At 44.7% G+C, this 23,292-nt stretch overlaps 1 protein-coding gene across 7 annotated transcripts in view; it reads right to left on the bottom strand.

The window, feature by feature from the left end:
* The window catches only part of RASAL2 (RAS protein activator like 2), a 175,159-nt gene that overhangs the window by 120,329 nt on the left and 31,538 nt on the right, over positions 1-23,292 (bottom strand). For 2 of the 7 annotated variants that reach the window (XM_082765618.1, XM_082765616.1), the window contains exon 1: positions 1,243-2,032. The exons of 3 other annotated variants lie outside the window; for them this stretch is intronic. In XM_082765618.1, the coding sequence (XP_082621744.1) occupies positions 1,243-1,837 (595 nt within the window). In that variant the 5' untranslated portion in view covers positions 1,838-2,032. Of the gene's footprint in view, positions 1-1,242; positions 2,033-21,557; positions 21,734-23,292 lie in introns of those variants that run through there. 2 more of the 7 variants (XM_082765617.1, XM_082765622.1) reach the window with 2 other exon arrangements.

Raw genomic sequence — 23,292 nt, forward strand, 5'->3', positions numbered from 1 at the left:
AGCAATAAAGCAACCCTCTGTCTTCACTTTTTCCACGTATGCCACGAGATTCAACAAGCAGCATCAAGCCAAATTCCAACCGAGCAAGGTCGTGGAGGAATACAAGTCACAGAGTGTACGTGGCTGCTTTGAACAAACCCTGGGATGCCAGGGGAGATGGTCCTTCTGCATTATTCCTCCTCTTTGGCCACTTGTTCTTGGTTTAGAGCAATGTGACTGCTCCTAGCACCAAACACAACCCTGTAAGAGACGAGCCACTGTGGCTGAGACCCAGCACCCATGTGGACAGAGTGTTTCCTAGTAATAACAGCAAGATGAATTTATTTATTTTTTATTATGGATGACTTCTCCAGCAGTTTTAACTAGATCCAGATGTTACCAGGTTTTAATAAGATAATCTGGAGGACTCTGGAAAGTGCTGAGGCTTCGGGGCGAAGGGAGGTTTATTTTTGTTTTTATTCTAAATTTAACTTTTTTTCTTTTTTTTTTTCCCAATGCATCTGCAGTCACTCAGTTCAGACTGGGGAGCCCATGAAGAAGTTGCACAAAAGACCTGAGAAAACAGAAGGCAAATTCCTTCTTCCCATTTCCCCCCCCCACACACACACACTTGATGAGCATTGTTAGCAGCAGGGCAGACTGAAAGGGAATCTCGGCCTGGCATCCTGCTGACCTCAATCCCGGCTGGCTAAACCTTCCCAGCACTGCCGTCCCTGGCATCTAACACAGAGCAGACATCAATTTAGCTGATTGATTACAAAACTCTGAATCTGGTATGAGGAAGTAGATCCGTTCCACTGCCTTGAGCACTGGTTAAAAGACAGCTTTATTTCTCTTTCGCTCTCCCCCTAGTACTCCATTTACAGTAGCAGGCTTGATATATCCATCAGTGCACGACAGCTCCTCCGAGGCTGCTGCGCTCGCAGGACTGCGCACACCACACACGCAGTTCGTTTTGGAGAGCAATGCTTCTGCTTCCTCCAAGACATCTGTTTTAAAGGGACCTGCAGGTTTTTAAGCACATGCCAAAACATCACACCACTTCCCTAATCAGGAAAGGCCTTTTTTTTTTTTTTCTCCTTAGCCATTTTTTTTTAAATTAAGGTAGAATAGCAGAAAGTTGCAAATCTCATGTTAATAAACACCAAGTTCAAAACCAGTTTCAACAACGATGGCATATCCCAAAGAATAACTATAGACACCTGTAACACAAGGAGAACAAAACAAAACAGAGCCCGTTACCTGTGGCCGGATCGATTTGATTATCATCTGCCTTCCACTCGCCCAGTGACCCACTGACAGGCTCCCCCCTTCGATTTATTATCCTTGAAAAGCCGCTTGAGAGAGTGGAGAAGATGCCACGGACGAAGTAGCCCTGCTGCTCGCAGTCCACCGAGCGCACGGCTTGCAGGAAGGGCTTTGTGCTCCTGGCCGCAGAGTGCGGCACGGGTTCGGACAGAGAGCGGTTGAAGGGAACCCGCAGCGACCTGGTCCTCGCCTGGAAAAGCATCTCCGCTGGCTCTTTGTGGAGGTCATCAGTGCTGGCAGCATCCACGCTTGCAGAACTTTTGACAAGGCTCGGGTCGTTGCCTTCCCCTCTGAGGCTGCAGGAGCGCGCTCTTTTGCTTATCTTCCAGGGCAGCCGCGGATGTGTCTGCCACCTGTACGCTCCGAGCGCCTTCTCGGGGTCCGAGGCCGTTTGTTTATTCATCTTCTTGCTTTTCATTTGGTGGTACCAGTGATAATCCTTCAGGGTAGCCGTGCCAGCATCTTGTTCTGACAAGGATCTTCTAAAGGTCCTGGGAGAGAGACTATAGTACTTTTTAAAAGCACTCATTTTCCTGCTCTTGAATTTCAGCTTTTGGTGCCCAAATCATGCTCTTCACCGCTGTGAAGGACAGCGGAGGCTCTCCCCGAGGAGCATCAGCCCCAGCGCCAGGTACTTCTACATCTCAGCAGCAGGGACAAGCCCTCACCTCCAGCAGCACGCGCAGCCTCGCCGAGCCTGCTGCCGCTTCCTGCATTGTCGCCCTTCTGCACCAAGTTCTCAGGAAATGACTAAAAGAGCCCAGCCATGAAAAGCCACAGTGGTGTTCTGCACCAATCACACTTCACTTTTCTTCAGTCAACATCAAAGATTTGGTTAAAATAAAAAAAAAAAAGACGACTGTGAAAGTCCTTCACTCAAAGTCGCACCAAAGTCTCAGAAATTGCAATAGTCACACTGAGAGCAATGCACACGTCCTTCAGCGAAGCAGTAAATACACCAAATAGAGCAACACACAACAGAAAGACAATTCCTGGAGCTGATATTTACCACGGGTACGTTGGATCACTTAGGAAGGCCCCAGAGTTTCCTTTTAGAGAGAAGTGAAACACCCAGCTTGCTCAGAACCGGGTGCTGGAAGCTTCCCGGAGCAAGGCAAAGGGGGGAGAAGAAATGCTGCAACTTAATATAGTGAGAGTGTAAATACACCAAAGGGAGAGAAGTGGAGGGGAGGAGAAAAAGGGCAGAGAGGGTGGGTGGGACTTCATCAACCACACACCGAAGCAGAGATTGGGAAAGCTTTGAGGCATGATCTGCTGGCAAACACAACTTGACAGTGGGCATATTTGTCTTCTTCTTTTTTCTTTCTTTCTTTAAACAAGAGAATAGGGTTTTGTTTTGATAAATCTCGTTGGAATAAGCAGGGTGGAAAAAATAATCCTATCTGTTTAACCAAGAGGAAAAAAAAAAAACACCCTTGCCTTCTCTACAATTTAAGAAACAGCTGACTATTTTAAAATCTCATAAAGAAAATATCTGCTGGTGAACTCAGACCACGCTTGCCAAGTTTCAGAGCAGAACACTTAAATCTCAAGTCTACTCAAATCCCTGAAAATAGGGGGTTTATAATGGAAATGCTGACAGACCCTTGGCAATCAAGTGACAATGAAAACTACTTCTCTGGTTAAATAAAATGATAATCTGGTCTGGCAGACCAATAAAGCTTAACCGGCCCGCTATGGGATCTCGCCTTTAAGCTTCGACGACATTCATCAGCCAAAGCACATTCCTGACAGCTGCAGATGCAAAACTTCCTCACTTCTGCATGCACTGGGAAAAGGGTGTCACTGCTCCCCGAAACAAGGACGCAGTTACCCAAGACCTGCACCACGCGGAGAAATCAGTTCTCTATTCAGCAGCAAGCTGCGTTCTCACTTTGAAGCAAGAGAAGTGGCTGAGTAAAGTTGCCTGGTTCAAGGAGTTTCACCCACCTCAGACAGCTCGGACACTGCGATACCAACTCAGCATTGAAAGCACCCAAGCTGCCTCTCCTGCTCTGCAGGAAGTCGTGCTGCTCAGCGCACGTGTCCTCGGTGGCAAAATGTACCTGAGCAAAACGCTGGTGGAGAATTCACCGGGGAAGAAGCGAGCTGGCTCTTCTCCAGGCAGACCAGGAAACACTTCTCTGTTTCTCGATCCCAGGGGCTGCTGATCCCCTGTTGAGGCAGCCCACCTGGTCCCACGGACTTGTATGGCTTAAGGTCTTGTAAATAATTCCCGACATAGCGCTCACCCACAGCCAGCAGTGTTTCTCCTCCTCGATCCCCTTCACCGAGCACAGAGGCCTGTGGGGCCTTGCCTCTAAGGCAAGCATGGCACTGAGCTTGACCTCAGCCACCGGTACTTGGTCACCCACCCCTTCCAGCAACAGCTCCTGCTTTTCCTTGGTGAGCCTCTGACCCCTCAAGAGGCAGCAGCGCCTTGAACAAATGCTTTGAATTAGTCAGTCTGGTAAAACCGGCCTCATGGAACTTCAGAAATAAGTACAAATAAACCCGGCAGACGACAGTGTGGTTTGCTCTCATGGCACAGGCCATAATAAGCCGAGAAAACTGAGAACGTGAGGTAGGTTTCTGGTCAGCTCCGCAAGCCTCGCTTGTGTGAGTTTCCACTAGCACATCTGTATGGACTGCTGGGAGCGCCGAAGGGCAGGGGAGGACAGAAAACAGAGACAGGCACTGCAGAAGCTCAACTCCTCCCGGGATTTGCTTGCTGGAGATTCTCAGCATGCTTTCTAGCTGCTGCTGAAACACAGCGACCAAGCGGAGAGCTGGTACAAAGCGCCTTTTTGGCAACAGGGTTCGGAAGCACCTAGGTGCTGCACCAGGGGACTCGGTGGGACCAACAGGAGCGGCTCGACTCGGGTAACTTGCCACCAGCTGTGGCAACGTTACTCCGGCACGTGGATTTAGGCACAGTTTAAGTTCAAGTAATGTCAGAAGGGTCTTCACTTTTGATTTCCCTTTTGCTTTCTTGTTGCCACTGCTCAAATGAATGCGTGTCTTGCTCCAAGAAAGCAGTGAAATCCAGCTGCCGAACTTAGCGGGGACTTCACTGCGTCCTGCACAGGGTAACATGGGCCTTCTCAAAGCGATTCTAAAAAGGGCACACAAGGCTCACATGTTTATTGACATAAAACCACTGATGCACAAGTTTGCTTAGTCTACAAAGAAGACAGTTCTTTTAAGCTGCTCGCTCAAAAATGTTAGCCTGGGCTTCGAGTCAAACCGGACCCTTCCCTCCTCCTCCACATCACCCATAGCGAAGGCGATGCCCAAACAAATCTGTTCTCATCCAACGCCACCCAGTTACAATCGGCTTCAGTTGGCTTCAGCATTTCTGGTGTGAGATGCAAGGCGGCGATTCACGTTGCTGAACACTCTCCTTGCTCCGCAGGCCACGCGTGGAAGCTGAAGTCGTTTCAGAGCAGCAGCTTTTCCTGGGAAGCGCTTGCACGGCCGACTATCACAAAGAAATCAACTTGAACAGTGACTGCCAGCGCGTTGCTAAATCCCTAACCACGGAGAGCCACCCACTCAGCTGTCAGCAGGTAAAATAATTGCCGTGGAAGAAAGGAGCTTGTCAATTCACTTGAGAAAGTCAGGAATATTTTCACTCATGCCTCCCGTCTTTATTACCTGCTGCATAAAGACGTGATCCTCGGCTGGCAAATTTTCTCAGAAGGGTGTGGTTTTTTTTTCTGGTGTGTTTGTAGTTCATTGTGCCAGATCATTCATTAAGCTTTTTCAGAAAATTACTATTTTCTTCCTAACAATCCAGTCATTTAATCATCTGATTTGACATGTTTAACAGCATATATCTCACTGCTCCTAAATATTTAAGTAATTTATGCAAAAAATGCAGATTTGCTACCCTGAAATATAACTGTACTCCAGCTTTAGCATTATATTGGGAAAACAATCTTTCTTAAATGTATAACAACATTTCACAGAAAATTTACACGAGCAGCATTACATTTTCACCGAGCATATGAAGACAAGTCTTTGGCAGCGGCCTCCTGCGTGGGAAGTCCTCCCTCCACCATTCAGCCTTCCAAAAAACCTACCCAGCTCTGCTGCAAGAAGCTGCAGAAATTCCTCGCAATATCAGTTGTTTACTAAACACCACCAGCCAATTACAAAAATAACAATAACAATGTGAAAAACAAAAGCAGCGCTGCCAAGCAGCTGGAGGGAGAACGTGTCTCTGACGATAAAAAATAATTTTTAATGCTGTCTCACTCTCGTCTTGTGCTCCAGTAAAGGCACATGCAAACTATAACACTTAAGTTCATCTTTATTACAGCTTATACTGAGAAAAACGTGAATTGAAACCTCCCATGACCGATCCACTCCATTTTAAATTAGGTTTAGACCAAGCACAAACTTGCCAGCAATTTTTTTTAGAAGATTTTCCAAGGCGGGGCTGGGGTGAGGGGGGCAGAGGAGAGCAGTAACCAAAGGAGAGAGGGCACCAGAGCCCCCAGCCAGCCCCGCAGCTTTATCACCACACGTGGGCCTTCAGCTGTGTTCTCTCCTCAAAATGATAAACACAGCAGGTTCAGAAAGCAACATTTCTGAGAAGACACCAGGCTAAGTCCCCAGCTACCAGCCACAAAGTGAGTTCTCTCTCAGGCAGAAAAGTGAATCCAATCACACCCAGCACCATCCCCGGATAAACCAGAAGTGATTCACCTGGGCAGGGATCCCTGACTTTGCAGACTAGATCCCCCTACATCCTTTCTCCCTTCAAAACTAGTCCAACGCTCCCTGCGCTGGCACTGTTCAAGAAAAAGTAATCAATATATAAAGCAGAAATCATCACAAAACTCTTCCAATTGACCCAGCTTGACATTTAGCTAAATAGCACAGCTGAAGATGAAAGATTTTTCCTCCCCTTTAAATTACTGACTTTTCAAACTATTAAGTTTTGTTTATGCAAGGCTAAGTAATTAATGACCTAACATCCCCTTCCCATCCCCTATCGCCGAGATGCATCTGTTTCCCCCGCAACACTTCCTGCAGGTGAACATCACTTCTTGGAGCAGCACGCAGCCGTGCACCTGACCGCCTCGTGCTCAGTGCACCAAGTTATGCAGAGGACAAACCAAACAGTACCTTAAAAATCGTTGCATTTGGGATTACAGCGACTCGAAGAGCAAGGCTTGCTGGAGATCGGAATCTGCATGCCTGGAACACAGATAATTTACTGAGCCCAAAGTGGAGTCCCTGGGAGCAGAGCTTTGAGTTGGAAATACCTAGCAGGGACTACACAGCAAGCTCACCTGTCCCAGGTACATAAAAAAGGCAGACTGTCCGCACTATTGCTATGCTGAGAACAGAGGGCATCTATGAATAAGCTGAACAGTGACACCGCCATACCCACACGCCCAAGAGCACCCAGTTTTCATGACCTACCATTCCCGTGACAAGGCACGCTGCAGCTGCTGGGGCGTTGTGCTGAATTTCCACGTCCCTTACCCTCCAGTTTTGGGATGTCTAGTTTCTGAAGGAAGGCAGTGAAAACCTCTTGAAGATTTCTGCCCCCTAATTCCACGGCAAATTCCTTCTGCCATTGCTCTCATACAAACTCCTCATTTGAAAGTTTCCTAGCTTCAGTTTTCCATGCTGTTCCCATGGTCTACGTGAGAAGATGCTGCAACCCTGACAACTGCGCGGAGTGATAATACAGATTTATGAGATGCTGCATTCTGGATCAACGCCAAGAAAAGTTTGCAAGAAAATCCCATTTCAATACACCAAGAGCAAACCTGTAGGAACGGCGATGCCAGATTTTAATTTCACCAGCAATTTTCTTTGTTGTTGTTGTTGACAAAACACAACTCGTGCCAAGTTTCAAGGGCCATAAAAACGTACATCTAGAAGCCAGCCAAGCGCGCACAGCGGCTAAGCGAGCCCACACACAGCTGTGAGCAACATCAGCCCAAGCCAGCCAAATATTTTGGAAACATGCACTGGTGCAAATAAACAAACCTGTAACCTGAAGGTAAACACTTTGGCAACTGCTCTGCAGCACGGAGAGTCAGAAAAGCAAAAAGACCCATTCCTACTGACTGGTAGCACTTGCCTCGAACTCGCAGAGCTGCAGGTACAGGTTTCTGCAAGGCGGAGAAGCCCGCAGCCCTGCCGGGTGGTGGTGACACAGCTGCAACGCTGCCTCCTCCGCAGGCTCACCCATGTGCTGTACTGTGAAGCCACTGATGCAGAAAGGGGATGAAAGCAGAGAGGAAATCCTTCAGAGCTGCAGATCACAAATTTTAGCCCCTAAAGGGAGACAGGAGCATTAACCTACCTTCACTGACAATTTCTGTAACACAACAGAACCGCAGAATGGCTGGGATTGGAACGGACCTCAAAGATTATCCAACTCCAACCTGTTCCAACCATCTCCCAAACCGTACAAACAGTTCCTATCCCCACTCCGACATCTACTTCTTCATGCCTACAGGTGGGGCTTGGTATCACCTTCAATATCACAAGCAGATTACTCGTTCACCTTTTTAGTGATAGTGCTTTCCAGCAGGCAAAATTACCTTCCCATCTCCCCACTCCATTTCAGACTTAAGTGTTTGGGATTTTTGTGGACAGAGAAAAAAAAACACCTTTATTCCTGCAACCTTACAGCAGGGTTTTACCAGCAGAACACAGCACTGCTCGAGGCCGTCACAGCTTGCATCAAACCAAAGGCAGCCTTAACATTGCTAAGAGAAAAACAGTCGTAACATTTAGGCATGCTAGTGGATAAACATCTCAAGAACGGTCTTGGTAACAGCGCTCAAATAGCAGGTGTATATATTCAAACTTTCCACCCTTTATTTTTATGCAGCTGTCAAGGACCACATCCTCAGTGCAGGCTGTTGCAAAAATACGACCTATTAACTCGACGACCTACATTAACTCTAGCATCCACCACGTTAAATGCAAGTTGGCTGGGGACCAGAAGAGGAAAAGAGATGTAGAAAAGCTGGTGAGAATATCACTTCTCAGATGTGAGAGAGCCCAGCCTGTTGCCTGCAGCCCCAGCCACCCAAGCATCTGTGCAATCCTCTTCAACCGGGTGCCCAGGAAGGGGAGACTGCACGTAAATTTTCATACAGATCTGCAATTACACTTAGAGATGATTCAAACTGTTTGTTTTTGTTTTGTTTTTTGATGATGATTAATAAGGAATTTGGTGCAGGATTTCATTCTATATATTTTTTCCTTAATTGCCCTAACTTTGTTGGCTTTGTTTTATCCTCTTCTCCACAACAGACAACCTCAGAGTAAATAAACCACCTCTATTTCACCAGCTCCTTCATGCAATGCTAGCTTTCTAAACAAAGATAGCCACCAACTAATCCACAACACTCCCCAGCATCACTACCGTTGCATATCAGTGCACTGTTATGGTACAAGTAAGGAACAAACTGGAGCAACATCCGCAATCACAATGTTTGCACTGACCCTATCAATGCTTCAAGTTTTTAATACAAACGCTGTCCCCTTTCATGACTGCTGCCCTCACTGGAGCTAAGCAGCACAACTGGCAGTTCAGGTGGGCAGAAGGGCAGCAGCAGGACGTCAGCTCATCTGCAGAGAGGTTTTCCAATGCCCTGTGCCAAGCACTTACACATGCTGAAGTCTGGTTTGTTGCTGGAAAAAGCCAACAGGCTTGGGGGTTTCCACGGCCAAACTAGCAAGACTTTTTAAAAGCCCTGTTAGTAACAAGAAAGCAAACAAACAATTAGCTCACACAGCCTGAAACATGCTTCTGCAGTATTTAACACCCAAGACGCTTGACATTTATAGAATCTGTGCGTGAAGAAACATAACCACACACGCCTAATTCTTGAAATCACCAAAAACACACGTGAGTTGCTGGTCAGCTTTGTATCCTGTTTGCATGAGGGTTCAGGACAGCCTTTGTATTCAGTGGTGTTTCTATCTGTTAGAGCAGACTGCCACGGGTGACAGCTCTGAAGTGTTTGCCGAGACAAGGCGGTGGGAACCGGGAGTACAACCAACCAGCAGCAGGAGCAATGCACAAATTACTTCAGGCTCCAAATTTAGGCAGTGAAATTCCTTGAGCTGTAGGAGAATTAGCCTAACACCTACCTCATGTCCCCTGCAAAATGATGTATGAACATTAGCAAATTGCGTGTGACAATTGACAGTAAATCGGGAAGAGAAAGGAGAAAAAAAAAAGATAAAAAGAGCAGTTATGAAATGCAAGTGACCTTCTAACCAGGAGAGCCCTTTCTACACAGGTTGTCTGTAGGGAACAGAGGTGAATTGGTGCAAAAGCCAGAGGCTGGGCAGCAATAAAGCACCAACACGAGGATGTGCCCAGTGCCAGTGCTGGGGATCTCGCGACTGGCAGCAGTGCGCTGAGCCAAAACGTGGAGAAAGATGACCTGCAGGCATGGACCTGCACGAGCCGGGGGGGAAGAAAGGAGCATACCCGATGAAAAACATGTTTTATGGCAGCACACGCAAAAGAGGCTATCCCCCAAAAAGAGTAAAGACACAGAATAGCATCAAGCTGTGAGGAGAGAGGAAGGAAGGAAGGAAGGGAATTTCTCGTTCAGCCTATTTATGGAGCAGATTTGCAACAGATGCACACGCCTTCTTGCTGAAGGACAAAAGCAAAGAACTGGATGTTGTGAGAATGGAGCTGCACAAGGCACGTGTCATCACATCCCAGGCAAAGTCTCCAAGCATTCAAACCACTTTTTGAGGTGGCTTTCGACATGCCAGCTGGGCAGGGCCCTCAGCCTGGCCCTCATTCTGTGCAGGACACAAACGCTCCCTCTCCTGCGTGTGTCCTCACCTGTTAGTACCGTACCACAGGCTACTGCTCCTTCAGGTTCCAAAACGACTTTGGCTTGGTTTCACCAGGTGCAAATGTTGGGTTACTGGACAACAAAACTGCCCATTTCTGTGGCCAGTCCTTTCCAGACTGAGCCCGGTGTGCAGGGGGCAGGCAGAGCTCCGCAATCTCTAGAAATATTCTCAATTATTTCTGTGGCAAAAAAGGAAGTTTTAACCAAAAGCTCTAACAAGAAAAGGAAAAGCTGTACCTCGTGCTCTTGCTCAGAATAAAATCCACTCCAGCTATTTCTTAAACACTTTTTATTTAAACCCTCAAATAGTTCTGTACTGGGCTCTTTGGGGTGCTACTCTGACAGCCATCGTACCAACAAAGAAACCAGCTTTCCGAAAGAAGCCACTAATTGTCCACAAAGCAAATTACTGCCAGGCCAGTAAAATTACCTGCCATTACCCAGCGGTGACCAAGTTCATATGAGAGAAGTTTTAATAAATATACTTTTGTCCCACCCATTCCAGATGTCCAAAAAAAAAAAAAAAAAAAAAAAGTTGATTAAAACATCTCTGCACAAACTACTCCGTGACCATATTTCAGAGCCTTGTATTTACTCACTTCATCAGTAGAAAAGAACAATAAACTATTATTTACTATGTTTACTGCGACCACACAAGTACTATTAGTAAACTATGCTCCGTCCTTACGAAGTGGTTCAGAACCTCTGCCAGCAACAAAGTCCAATGCTGAAATCGTATCCCAAAGTTTCAAACATTCGTTGCACAAACCAACCTGCCAACAGGCCAGAAGTATTTGCTGTAAATACAAAACACAAAGCTCTGCTGATTTTTATAAATACGTAAGTAACCACTGAAACTAGACCAAGTTAATGAACACGTGTATCCCAATTCACAGAGACCGGACGGCATTTGTACGGCTCCACTTAGCAACATATTGTAATCCGTACTTTAAAAAAAGATTTTACACATAGGAAACACTCCTATAGCAGTCAGACATAAAATCAGGACGTAATCAAATCTCTACTGTTTTTATGTACAAATCCCTCGGGACTTTAATCTGCAAAATTGAATAATTGCATCTATTTTCTAATAAAGACCATGTGCTGCAGGAGTCGAGCGCGCAAGTTTCCAATAGCTCTGCATAATGTTTTTGGAGGTATTTCTATTTCAAATAAGCAATCCAGTTAAACAGAGATAAACACATACACACACACCAGTGACCTTGTTTAAACAATGCCCCGATTATTGTGATAAATCTCGCTGCCAAATCTATAAATAGAGACTTTTAGGAGACCAAAAAAATGACATTTTAGAATGAGACAGACTTCTCTCTCATCTTTACTGTTTACCTAATTATCTGAATGCATGTGCAGCTTGGATTTTCTCCCCCCTGCAGGGTGCATGACCACTTTGGCCCCACGAGCTCCGGCTGCTGCCAGATGCACGGCGCGATCCTGCGCGTCCGATGCTCCGAGTGCACTTGGGGCAATTTCAAAACTTGCATCACGGTTCGGGTATGTGTGTATTCTGCTTCCCACAGACAGCTTGAGTCCTGACACTAGGCAGATAGGCATCATAGGACTGAGTCACATCTACAGGAACAGGGTTGGTTTTTTTTATTTTAAATCAAGGCATGGGAAAAAAAAAAATCCCATTTAAAAACCCTTCTGAGTTTCAGACTTTGGGTGTCCAAGCAGGAAATGAGGTGAAGAGGGAGAATGAGGAGAAAAAGAGAAAGTTCTTTGAGTCACAGTTACATTTTTGGAATATTACTAATTTTGCTTTGTCATTGTGCTACAAAAATTAAGCCTGCATGAATTAACGCAGCATTATCTTTTCTAATTTTTTTTTTTTTTAAGCCTATGCTGCAGCATGAAGCTAATCTCATGCCTGGAGCACACTCCCCATCCCCACTGTGGCAGATATTTTTCCGCCACAGATATTCCTGGCTGTAGCACACATCCAGCCATATATTCCTCTTTCACCCTCTTTCCCCACACACACAGGAAGGGACATGTGTAAACAAGCAGAACTGACCTCTTTTATGCTGGGAAAGAAAATCTACAAATTGAAGGCATGGAACCTGAAATCTTGATTTTTTTGAAGCTTACTGATGCAATGCAGTTTATAACAATAATGTATGGGAAGAAAACACCACTGAAGTGCTTTTCTTCCTTACTAAAAATACTCACGACTTAAAATGCTTTTGCCCTGCTTGATCTATTGACATTTATAAAAATAAAGCTCGATTTTGCAGGGCAGAATGAGGCTTAAGGAGAGAAATCTGCTCGCTGTTCCCCAGTCTATTTTAGTTCGTGAAAGTTACGTAGCACATTATTATTGTTTCTGAACAACTTAAAGCTAATTTGAGTTATTATTTACTTATTTATTTTTACAAGTTTCTCTCCCCAGCTGTCATTGTTCGGGTTACTGTCAAGCTATTCTTTCATTTCCTTTCTCTACGCTTGCACAGTGCAGGCCAAAACCATTTGCGACTTCCCTCCCTGGATGCAAGTCGTCATGCATGGATCAATTATGCAGCACTACAATGACTTACAGTAAAGAAGTCATTGGGGAAGCAACAACAACAACACCAAAAGCATATGGAGCTCAACTTATTTATAAATATCTTCAAAAAGAAGCCTGGAAACATCCCGCCTGGGCTGGCGATGCGCGCGGCAGACATGGTGAGGAGCAGCAAGGGAAGAGGCCAAGAGAACAAAGGTATTTTGTTGTCAGGTTTTATTTTCTTCTTTCCAAAAAAACAAGAACGGCCAGGAAATCCTCCCAATTTGGTATTCCCACCACCGCCACGTTAGATGAAATGCAAGGCCTTCGCTTCCTGTCGCCTCCTCATTTCACAGCGAGCGGGGCTGGAGCAGGACAATGCCAACATCAGATCTCACAGGAATGCCACAAATAGAGATAAAGCTCAGGGTCAGCTCGGCACGAGCTTGGTTGTACTGCTTGGATAGCATGCAACTTCCTATCTCGGTTTAATGCGTCCTTTTTTGTTCTTTAAAAATCCCAGCTCGGGCCTCAGGGGCAGTGAGGGGCCTCCTCACAGGGCTCCTGCACCCACCACCATGTCCCCAGGCCTGAGGCGAGCGGTGCCCCGGCTCTGGGAGCTTCAGAAAATGCAACTTAGCAGGTCACAAGTGACTCGTGGAGGACACAGAGAGGAGGAGGAAAGAACACACACACAGACCTTAATCTTTGCTCTGTAAATGAGCAGTCTTCACCTCACTGAAAGTGCAGCCAGCCCTGATGCCACCGTCCTCATTTCACCACAGGAGCGCAGGGCAGCACAGATCTCCTACAGACCTCCATCCAAGCACCAGCTAGACCAAAGGAAAGCGTCCCCAGATCGCCTACACTCGTCTCTCAAACACAGACTGTGTCAGGAATAGCGTGGCTAGCAGGGCAGGGAAGCCACTGCCCCTCTGTGCTCAGCACCAGTGAGCTGGCACCTCAAGCACCACGTGCAATTTGGGGCCCCTTGCTACCAGATGGACATGGAGCTGCTCCTGCTTATGTGGAAAAGAAACGAAGCTGGTGGAGGGATGAGAAAACAAGGGGTTTTTAGAAGAACTGAGGGAACTGGGGCTGCTTAGCAAGGGAGGCTGAGGGAAGACCCCATCGCACTCTGCAACTCCTTGACAGGGGCTGCAGTGAGGAGAGTGGCTGTCTAAAAAAAAAAGAAAACAAAAAAGACTTACGGAAGAAAAATGATTATTTCTCTAGAGTAAACTGTGGAACAGAGGAGGAAAAAAGATCAGGGATAAATCAGAGCTTATCTTCTTAAAATATAAACCCCTCAAGGAACATAATTTCCTGCAATTAAAAATAAAAAGACAATCCTCCAGATAATCCTTAACAAATCACCTTAAGAGTTTAATAAGGCTTGAGGGTTTGTTTCTGTGCTTGTTTATTTTGTTTGTTTTTAAATGTATGTATTAGTGTTTGAAGCTGACCTGTCCCACCTCCTTCTCAACTTCTCCCTGACAACAGACGCACGCAGGAGCCAGAATAGGAAGTGTTCAGGTTTGCTCCTAGCACCACCGAGATAGCTTTTCCAAAAAGAGCTTCAGCACATTTTCTTCTTTCACTAGCAAGAAGTCTCAGGTCTCAGCTTGTTCCATTCATAACTTCACTGAACTTCTGCACAGAGCAATGTATTCACCCAGCAGACACAACAACAGCACCAAGTGAAGCTCAAGGTCTCACCATACAACTTTGGGTCTCAGGCCCCACCAGACTTCCCTCACCCTGCTAGCCCAAAGGTGAAGCTGACATTATCACAAAGCAGCAAGAAACTCTTGATACCGAAAGTGCCCGAAAATAGCTGATTATGCTATAGATATTCACAGTCGTGCAGTAAATACACCATCAATTCTATGTTTAAGACATTTATTTTGGAAATTTTAATTAACCTTTGCACACTCTTTAGATATAAGAGGTTACATTAGAAAGGTCTCTTTTGAGCTTCTTTACCTTTCCATTCTGGCATAATATTTCCCACAAAATTCACATTTCCTACCAAACTACCAAGACATGTTATCATGTACATCCCATTTAGTGTGCCTTGGTGCTTTGGGTGGAAATTCAGGTACACGTTTGCAAAGCTGCAGTGGGCAGCTTGATAGAAGGAGGATCACTAAGGCTGCCCACTCCAGGGAAAGTCAGCTTTATATATTTTTTTTTGCATCCTGATTTGCAACACAAGCAAACCCAGAATTCATTATTCACACCGGACCGTTGTACCCTGCAGAAGCTCTGGTTGTAAGGCGATCTGGTGGGAGGATTTTGGTGCTCTGAGTTTTTTAAACCTTTCAGTTTAGTGACTGGGAGCTTACAACTCCACCATTTATGAAGGCTCATCTGCAGAACCTGTACCAAAGGCAGGAGAACAAAGACAAATACGTCTTAAACTGACTTTGTTACTGAAATCAGTCTACAGCGGAATTTCGAGTCTACAAAAGGCTTTCCAGAAATAGCACAAGTTTTATACAGAGATGATTGCACATCAATTCCTTATTCAGAATCTCATTAGCACATTCACTGGAAAAAAAGTTAGTTTTACGTCTGTTCTCCATTCCTCTACCTACTGATTTTTTTCCTTTTACTTTTTCTGTTCCCTCTCTCCTCTGCTCAGCCATCAAACACAATCAATAGATGGATTAAATCATACAGCCTTTCCTGTTGTATTCACTGTGTTTTTCACAGCTGAACAGCTCATATCTATTCCATTCCAATCCACAGGGAATTTAAGAGCTCATATATCACTGAAATTCACAGGAGAGTTCACCCCTGTGCATCTTTGATTTCAGTCCATTATTTAAGGTCCATTTTAAAATTACAACTGCGGACTACAAAATGAACTACAATTCAACAGTTTCCACAAAGCAAAAAATGCAACGAATCTAGTCTAACGCTAATTTACATTTTCTCTTTTTAACACCTTCTAAAGCGAGCAATGAAAGTACCATTAAAGTGAGAGCTTCAGCTCCGTTACCATTAAGGCCCCTAATTTTTGCACTACATAGTTAAGGGCATTTTTAAATGGACCAAAAGGTGGCAACTTCCACATAATTCCAGAAAGGAAAAAAATCCCCTTTCTACATCCTTTCTCTATTATTCAAGGTAACACAAAAGGATTCCCACTCAAATGACTGAAGCCAATTGCCACAAACTATACTACTGGGAAAATTAAGCAGAATTGCCTACCAATTAGGCAATACAAAAGAGATTAGTGGCACACAACACAATTTCTCACAAAAGAAAATGAAAGAATAAACTTGTATTTAATGCTCGGAAATTTAGAGTCATGAAACATGACACGTAGTAGCGAGAAAGCAGAGAAGAGAAGAGAAGGAAGACACAGATGTATTTATTATCTTCAAATCCTAATTGCAGCTATTCCAGGAGCAATAAAGCATCAAGGAAATTCAACTGCAGCTTCTTCTGACATAGACATGTCTAACGCCACCGTTACCTGGCCATGCGAACTGGACAATTTCTGTAGAGCTCTTGAAATCTGACAGCTAGAAAGCTATAATTTAGCACGGGCAGTTATTTTTGAGCCCTTACAGAGGAAAAAGCCGAATTTAGCTCAGGGAAGAGCTAGCCACTGCCTGTGATTGTCCCAGAAAGTAACTGGCAATATCCAAAGATTCATAGCAGCACTTGTAAGCTTTAAAAAACTTGAGACACAAGCAGGAAATTAATCACTTACGTATGTTTGTGCTTTTTTGACTAGCCTAATTATAACTTTCCGCCCCAAAGCAACTTTCAGTATTAACTGAACTCACAGTTTAGATTTCCTCTTCCCTCAACCTCAACTATCATCTCATTTGCTATCTCCTCTCAGGCCCTACTAAACTGGAAATCTCATCTTCAAAACTAATTCCCTCTGTTACTGTTATCAGATAACAACCCTCAGGACTGCAAATTTAATCACGATAATAGCTGGAAATACTGAGGGCAGAACCTGAATGCTCTAAGTGTTTACACCGTCAGCAATAGGTGGTGTTTATTTACAGTGGTGGGACTGGGGAGCTGGTTAGGAGAAGGGACAACAACTGCATGACAATTGATGTGATAAACACCCTCTGAACTCTCAGTGGATAACAATGGCATATTTGGAAAACTGAGCACCTTCAGCAGTTATCTAACATGGATAAAGAAACTTTTAAGATACCTTACTGAAATGCAGCCACTAAAGCGGCTTTCCCCTGGTACAGCTTAAATCGTTTTGGAATTAAATCAGGGAAAATTGTGTTGATTACCAAAAAAAGCTTGTCCTCAAACAGTCAGGGCATCCACAGCATGGGATGGAAGGGCACAAACAGATCTCCGAACTGGAGAGAGCCCCTTCAGAGAGCTCTATTGAACTCCACAAGCAGTATCACAGCACGGATACTAAGAATTATTTTTAGTCCTGTTTTTGAGGATAGTCTATGACATGGAACTCTTTATTCACTTATGGAGGATCTAAGCACAAACCTATTGCAGAGATAGAAAGGCAAGTCCAGTCTGTGGAGCTGTCAGAGAATACTACTTGCACTCCAAGAATAAAGAAAAACCTATCTTGTCATGTCAGAACACAACTGCCAGTTTACTTTCACAAAGAAAAGCAAGTAGGGAACAAAAGAAGTAACCTTGGTACTGTCCCCTTTTTTTTTTTTTTTTTTTTTTTTTAAGTAAAGAGCAGATATGGAGATACAAAGAACAGAAGAGGCTTACTTTTAATAGAAGGTACATTCAGAAACAAAGGATCTTAAAAATAAAAATGAGGTTTCCTAATGACAACTTTCCTTTTCAGAACCTAAAAAAAAAATCAGTATTTCAAGCAATTTAACACACTCTATTGTTTCCAATAAACATAAATATGATTTTATACACATGGTTTAAGATTCTGTACTTAACACTGCTTCATTTCCTCTCCCTGCAATTACCTGTCTGCAGAGGAAATAATACTGAAAATTTCTGTGCTAAGCTAGAAGGTATGCAAGAAAAATGAATGTGCAACATAATGCCTTATTATTATTACTTATTTTTTTCAAGAATATTAAAAGAGTTGCTGAAGCTAGGTTTTGGAAGGCTGCATGATGGAATAATACAGCGTTACTACATTTAAGCCAGACTTGCAATAGTTCTGACACCTGAATTGCAGGATTTTGATGCCACAAGATGCTTTTGTTGGTAAATATGCTCTAAAGCACACTCAATTGAACTGGGAGCATAAGTGTCAGTGCACGCAGGTGATGAAATTAATGCTGAATTTCACTTGCTTATGGAGGTCTGATATGACAACTTCGAGCATATTACCTTTAAAAGCTGTACTTGTCACGTATGGCGGTTTACTGTAAAGGCCCCCAGTGTGTTATCTTTGGCATTCTCAGATATAAGATATTCCTCACGACTTAGAAACCCTCTGAGGCACTGGAGATTCCTGTTAGACTCTCATTATTCACCTGCCAGAGAAAGTACCGTTAAGATGGGGCAGCCATTAAGGCTATTGCTTTTTGTTATTTGAGAGCTTTGATGTGACAACCTCAGCTTTCCTTGAACAGCCTCTTGCACCCAACATCATCTTGCACAATCTTCAGATGATATGGCAGCATCTTTTGTGGTGATGCAGCTGAAATAATGTGTGTCATTTCACACATTAACTAAAAGGAAATACAGCACGGAGTTAGAAAACAAAGGATACTGCTTAGCTAAGTGCTTCTCTATAAGTCTTTGTTATTTTGCTGTTCTTAAATGTTTTAGGTTTTCCATACCATTTATCTTTGTTATTTCATAGGACAAACAATGATTTTAAGGAAGAGCCAATTTTAGTTGACTTAAATGCCTCTTCAGCTAAGGCATGGCTCAAGCTCTTCTCAGTTTACCTCAAATCCCCCAAAAATGATTTGCATTTTCTCCTACAGTTGTAGACGCCTAGCAGTCAGGCGAATTAAACAGCATTTTAAAAGTAATAGGGATCTCACGAGAGGAGAGAGAAACACAATAGCAGTTGCTAAGCTGGCAATATGCCAGTTGTCTCCTTTGACCGTCATTTTTTATAACCTTTTTGTTTTAAATAAAGATCTAAATCTTAAGATGTTCAGCTCCAGCACCACTGGTGAAACATTCACGAGTTCTCTTATACAACCAACCCTGAGCATATTTATACAGATGGGTCATTTAAAAAAGAACTCTCAAAGTAAGTAGAAGATAACTGCAGCTGAAATAACCTGTGCCCAACATGTATTCTTACAAAGAAGTCACCACTTGAAAGTCCCTCCTAAAGATTGATGCTCTTCATTTGGTTCATTAATCCTGAAATCTCTGAAAGAGCGCTGCTGCCAGTTGTCAGTGCTAAAACCATGCATAAATTTGGAACACGCAAACCCAGGAAAACATCCAGATATCCTGTATAAGTAAATCTATCACTAGGAATTAAGAATTAAGTAAGAGATATTTTTTTAATGGCATGAGAATAGTTAAATAAAGACAAGTGGTAATGAGAAACAGACTCTACTTAGGCACACCAAAGTGTTCATGAGCCTATCTTGCTGCAGATGTTCCTTCAGCCAGAATTACATATGGTAACACAGCATAAGGAGTAGATAAATGTTCTTACTGCTCCCCATATCTTAAACACAGGAAAGTAAGTACTGGAAGTGTCCTTTACGCTTCCCTATAACGTCTCATTACTGTGTCACTCCTTTTTCCATCTGAAGCCATTGCAACAATCCCTTCATGCAGGCGCTAGCTTCAGACAGGAGGCAGGGATTACAGAACCAAGGTCTTGAACACACACAGTCCCCCCCTGATAAAGAAACCCAAGTGGCTTCAGGCACACAGCTTCGTGCAGGGCAGGATGAGTGCTTGGAGGTGTGTGCCCTACCCAAGGGTTTTTTCATCAGGTGTGCCTCCTCTGGAATCGTGCTCCAAACAGCTGCATTTTGTGTCATTCTCCCAGCATCCTGAAATTCCTAAGGTCCTGCACGTACTTAAAAAATAAAAATAAAAAAAATGCATTTAACACACATCCCCACAGTGTAAATAGTGTGATAAGCCCAAAGAGCCTCTCCAGGGATTCCAAAATTATGCAGAAAGTTATCGCGCTGATGTTTATTGCATGTTTCCCTATTGGCTATGTTTCTTTCATCAAAGAATTGTTCTCTTAAGCATTGATGGGCTAAAACTTCTCTGAAAAAATCTATGCAAGGTCAATGTTTGCTTTAGTCATTTAATACCTGCTAGACTTTTGTATAGAAAAAATAAAAACAAAACAAAATAACAACAAAAAACGAACCTCTAGTTCTCTGACTGCCTTTTTTTCAAGTGAAGTTTCAACTACAATCATTCCAGTCTCCTTATCCCTAAAACGGGGAAATATAGCTGTATTTACTTATTTTCATTCTGCTTCCTTTCACAAAGATTGCTTAATTTACTCCAAGTCCCAGGTTAGGCCCTGTGAGATCAGAGAGTTACCCTCTTTAATTCTCAGTCTTTGTGATGCCACGTCTGTCACAGTGCAATCAAGGAGATTATTCAACTTCAAATGATGTCTCTGCTTTTCCTAGAGGCAGAAAATTCATAGTTTCTAAAAGGCCTTGAGTAAATGAAGAGAGACAAGTACATTTGGGCTAGAAGGGAATACCAGTTTCCAGTAAGCCATTCTTGCTAGCAAGGGCCAAAGCAATGCTTTGAGCATCCAGCCCATAGTTTCTATGCAAGAAATTACACCTGTGTCTGAATTGTCTCCTCTGCAAATACAGACCAAATTGCTGCTTTGTGAGAGGATAACAGCAGCAAGTAATTCACATAAAAAGTCCTATTTCCCAGAAATAACCTTTCATTGAGGTTCGTACATCGAGAAAATGGGCACTCGCACCAACCTTATGGCTCTCCGCTCAGATCGTGACCTCCTGTCCTCAGCAGAGGGGTCTCCTGCCTGGGGAGGGTTCTTCCAGTCTCTGATAACTCACCCCAACAGACCTGATTCACCTGAGATACCGAACAGATTTCCATCCTATTAAAGATTGATTTACTTGGATATAAGGGTGCAAAAATCGTTCCCTGTTGTGGCAGTTTGATGTTCGCTTCGCAGAGCGGCAGCATGAAGCAAGGACACCTACGCCAGACAAGAGACGCAGCTAACGATAAACTCCTGAATAAATAAAATAAATTTGAGAGCTTTTTAAAAACATTCACCAGCTCCACATATAATCACACTCCACAATTATTCTAATTTGTGCAATTAAGAGTTGAATAAACACCATAAATTTAAATGAAAAACCCCAGGCACAGGCTGCTGCTACTACTGGAATATTTTAAAATCCAAAATACACAACGCTGCCGACGATGATCTCTGTAACCAACGCAACAGCAGAGAACCGTACCAAAACCCGGCTATCACCAAATCAAAGGAATAAAAATAAAGCGGCGGAATTATTTCTCCTACAGCTTATTAGCATCACTTTCTTCTCGGTCCCATGCATTTGTCAAAACCGCCACAACAGTTCATGTGCTCCCGAGGTGGATGTCTTTTGCAAGCTCCCCACTCCCCCCTAGCATCTCCCAAACAAGCAAAAAGCCACCCCGTGTCCATGGGCAGCTGCTGTCATTGCGCCAAGCGAAGGCAGAAATGCCGGGGCAGGCTGAGGAGGGGACTTTAGAGGTGAATGCCCAGCGACTGGTGCGTCCCTCTGGATAACCTTATCCTCCACGGATAAAGTTCTTGATATCTCCAGATAGCCTCCTCACACTGGAAATGGAAGAGGAAAATAGCAACAAAGCCCCAAAGCTCTCTGCCCGCTACTTTCTCCTAGCACAATGCTTTCTGCCCAGTTATCTTTTCCATCAGGCAAGACGTTTCTCCTACTCACCGCTCCACGGCTTTGTCTGCACTAGCATCTTCCTCACCAGGCTCGCCATACCGGAATTTTTAACCGTGTTGTCTAAACCTGCTCCGAACCAAACTGGGTGGAAGAGCTCAAAATAAAAAAACCTGCCAGCATCTAGTCTGCGTCCGTCTGCGCCGCTCCCGCTGCTTTCCCTACTGAGGCTGCACAGGGTCTGGCTGGAGGAGGCTGAAAGCTCCCTGCACACACACACACACGTGTGTGCACACGCACAGGAAGCTTGGAACTGAATCAGTACGAACCGTAGCGACTTCCTTCTCCATGCTGCAGTATCTCTGCTGTAAACAAGCAGCGCACATTAGCTAAGCGAAGCTGAAAAGTCCGGCAGAGAAGGACAAAAGCAGGGAGTGGCCCCGGCGAGGAACAACTATTTTAAATACACAAACATCTTCCCATCAGATTAAACCCAGCTCTTACATTAGGTCAATTCTGAAGCCATTGTTGTGACAGAATAACTCAGGACAAACAGGAGACACCGCTTCCTCCTCTGGAGAGCCTCCTGGATTTCCAGCACCGAGTGTCTTGCAGTGCCTGTATGGAAGACTTCAGAGAGCTCCCGTCCCTCCAGGGAGGGAAGGGAAGGCAAAGAGGGGGAGGCACAGGAGGCACCTTCTGAGAAAGCTGCCACCTTTTCAGACACGCTGGTTTTGTTTTTTCTATCAGAGACCACCCTAATAAAAAGCTTTCTTCCCTCCAAGCTGGAACACCGAAAGGTCTGGGACTACTCAGCAAGCGTCCTTCTTGTTGTCTCCCTGCAGAGCTGGCTACCCAAAGGCCCCACAGCCCACCTCTTCCCCTCCTGTTTTTCATGACAAACCAAATTCTCAAATCGTGCCATAGGAGCAAAGTAAAATCGAATTGCTGCTATCCCTGAAGGCATGGAAATGTGAGATTGAGGGGTCAGGGCCCAAAGGGCCAGGTTCTTCCCTGCCAGCCAGTTAAGTGGGCCCCGTGGCCAACCCCCACCTATACTGGGACGACTCAGAAACTAGTCATCTCCAACAAACCCCAAGTCCACATCCACTTGGAATTGGGGCTCCTAGCCACATAGATGGAAATATTTACCATGCACTGGGGCTGTGCACGTGGTCACACAGGTGCACGCGGGTGTGCACGTACCAGGGACCATCCACAATCTCCTGGGAGCCCTTGAGAGGGTCGGGACGCTCACCTGGTGTCCAGCAACGACATCAGGCGAGCAAAGCAGCACGTGGGTATTAAGAAATTTAGGCAACAGCCTGTCCTGTTTGGGAAACTGATCCATACAGAAGATAACATGAGCTTCGTGCAGTCCAATACGTCAGCGAGCTGCCTGAATACCAGCGTGTGTGTGCATCCACACCGAGACATCCAGAACCTCATTCTTCAGATGTAATGAAATCGCTGCTACAGCACAAAACACAAATCATTTCTTTAACATGCGCCAGCCGAAGAAGGCTTCGCATTAACACCCTCATCCCTGCCAAGTGCTGAAACAATTACCACATGAATATTACCAGGGATTCCTCGGCGGAACGATGCTGTTCTCACGGGGAATCTCAGGAGGAACAGGGCTCTGCACAGCGCCTCAGATTTGTGTTGGTCGAAAGAGCGATTACTTGGGGTGCCCAGGCAGCAGGGACTCCTCAGCCGGGTTGTGAAGGGTGTCCCAGGTAATAAAATTAACAAGCCCCAGGATCAAACAGCTTGGCAGCAAGGG

This window comes from Aythya marila, assembly GCF_965140915.1.
Source record: "Aythya marila genome assembly, chromosome: 8".
Lineage (NCBI taxonomy): Eukaryota > Metazoa > Chordata > Aves > Anseriformes > Anatidae > Aythya > Aythya marila.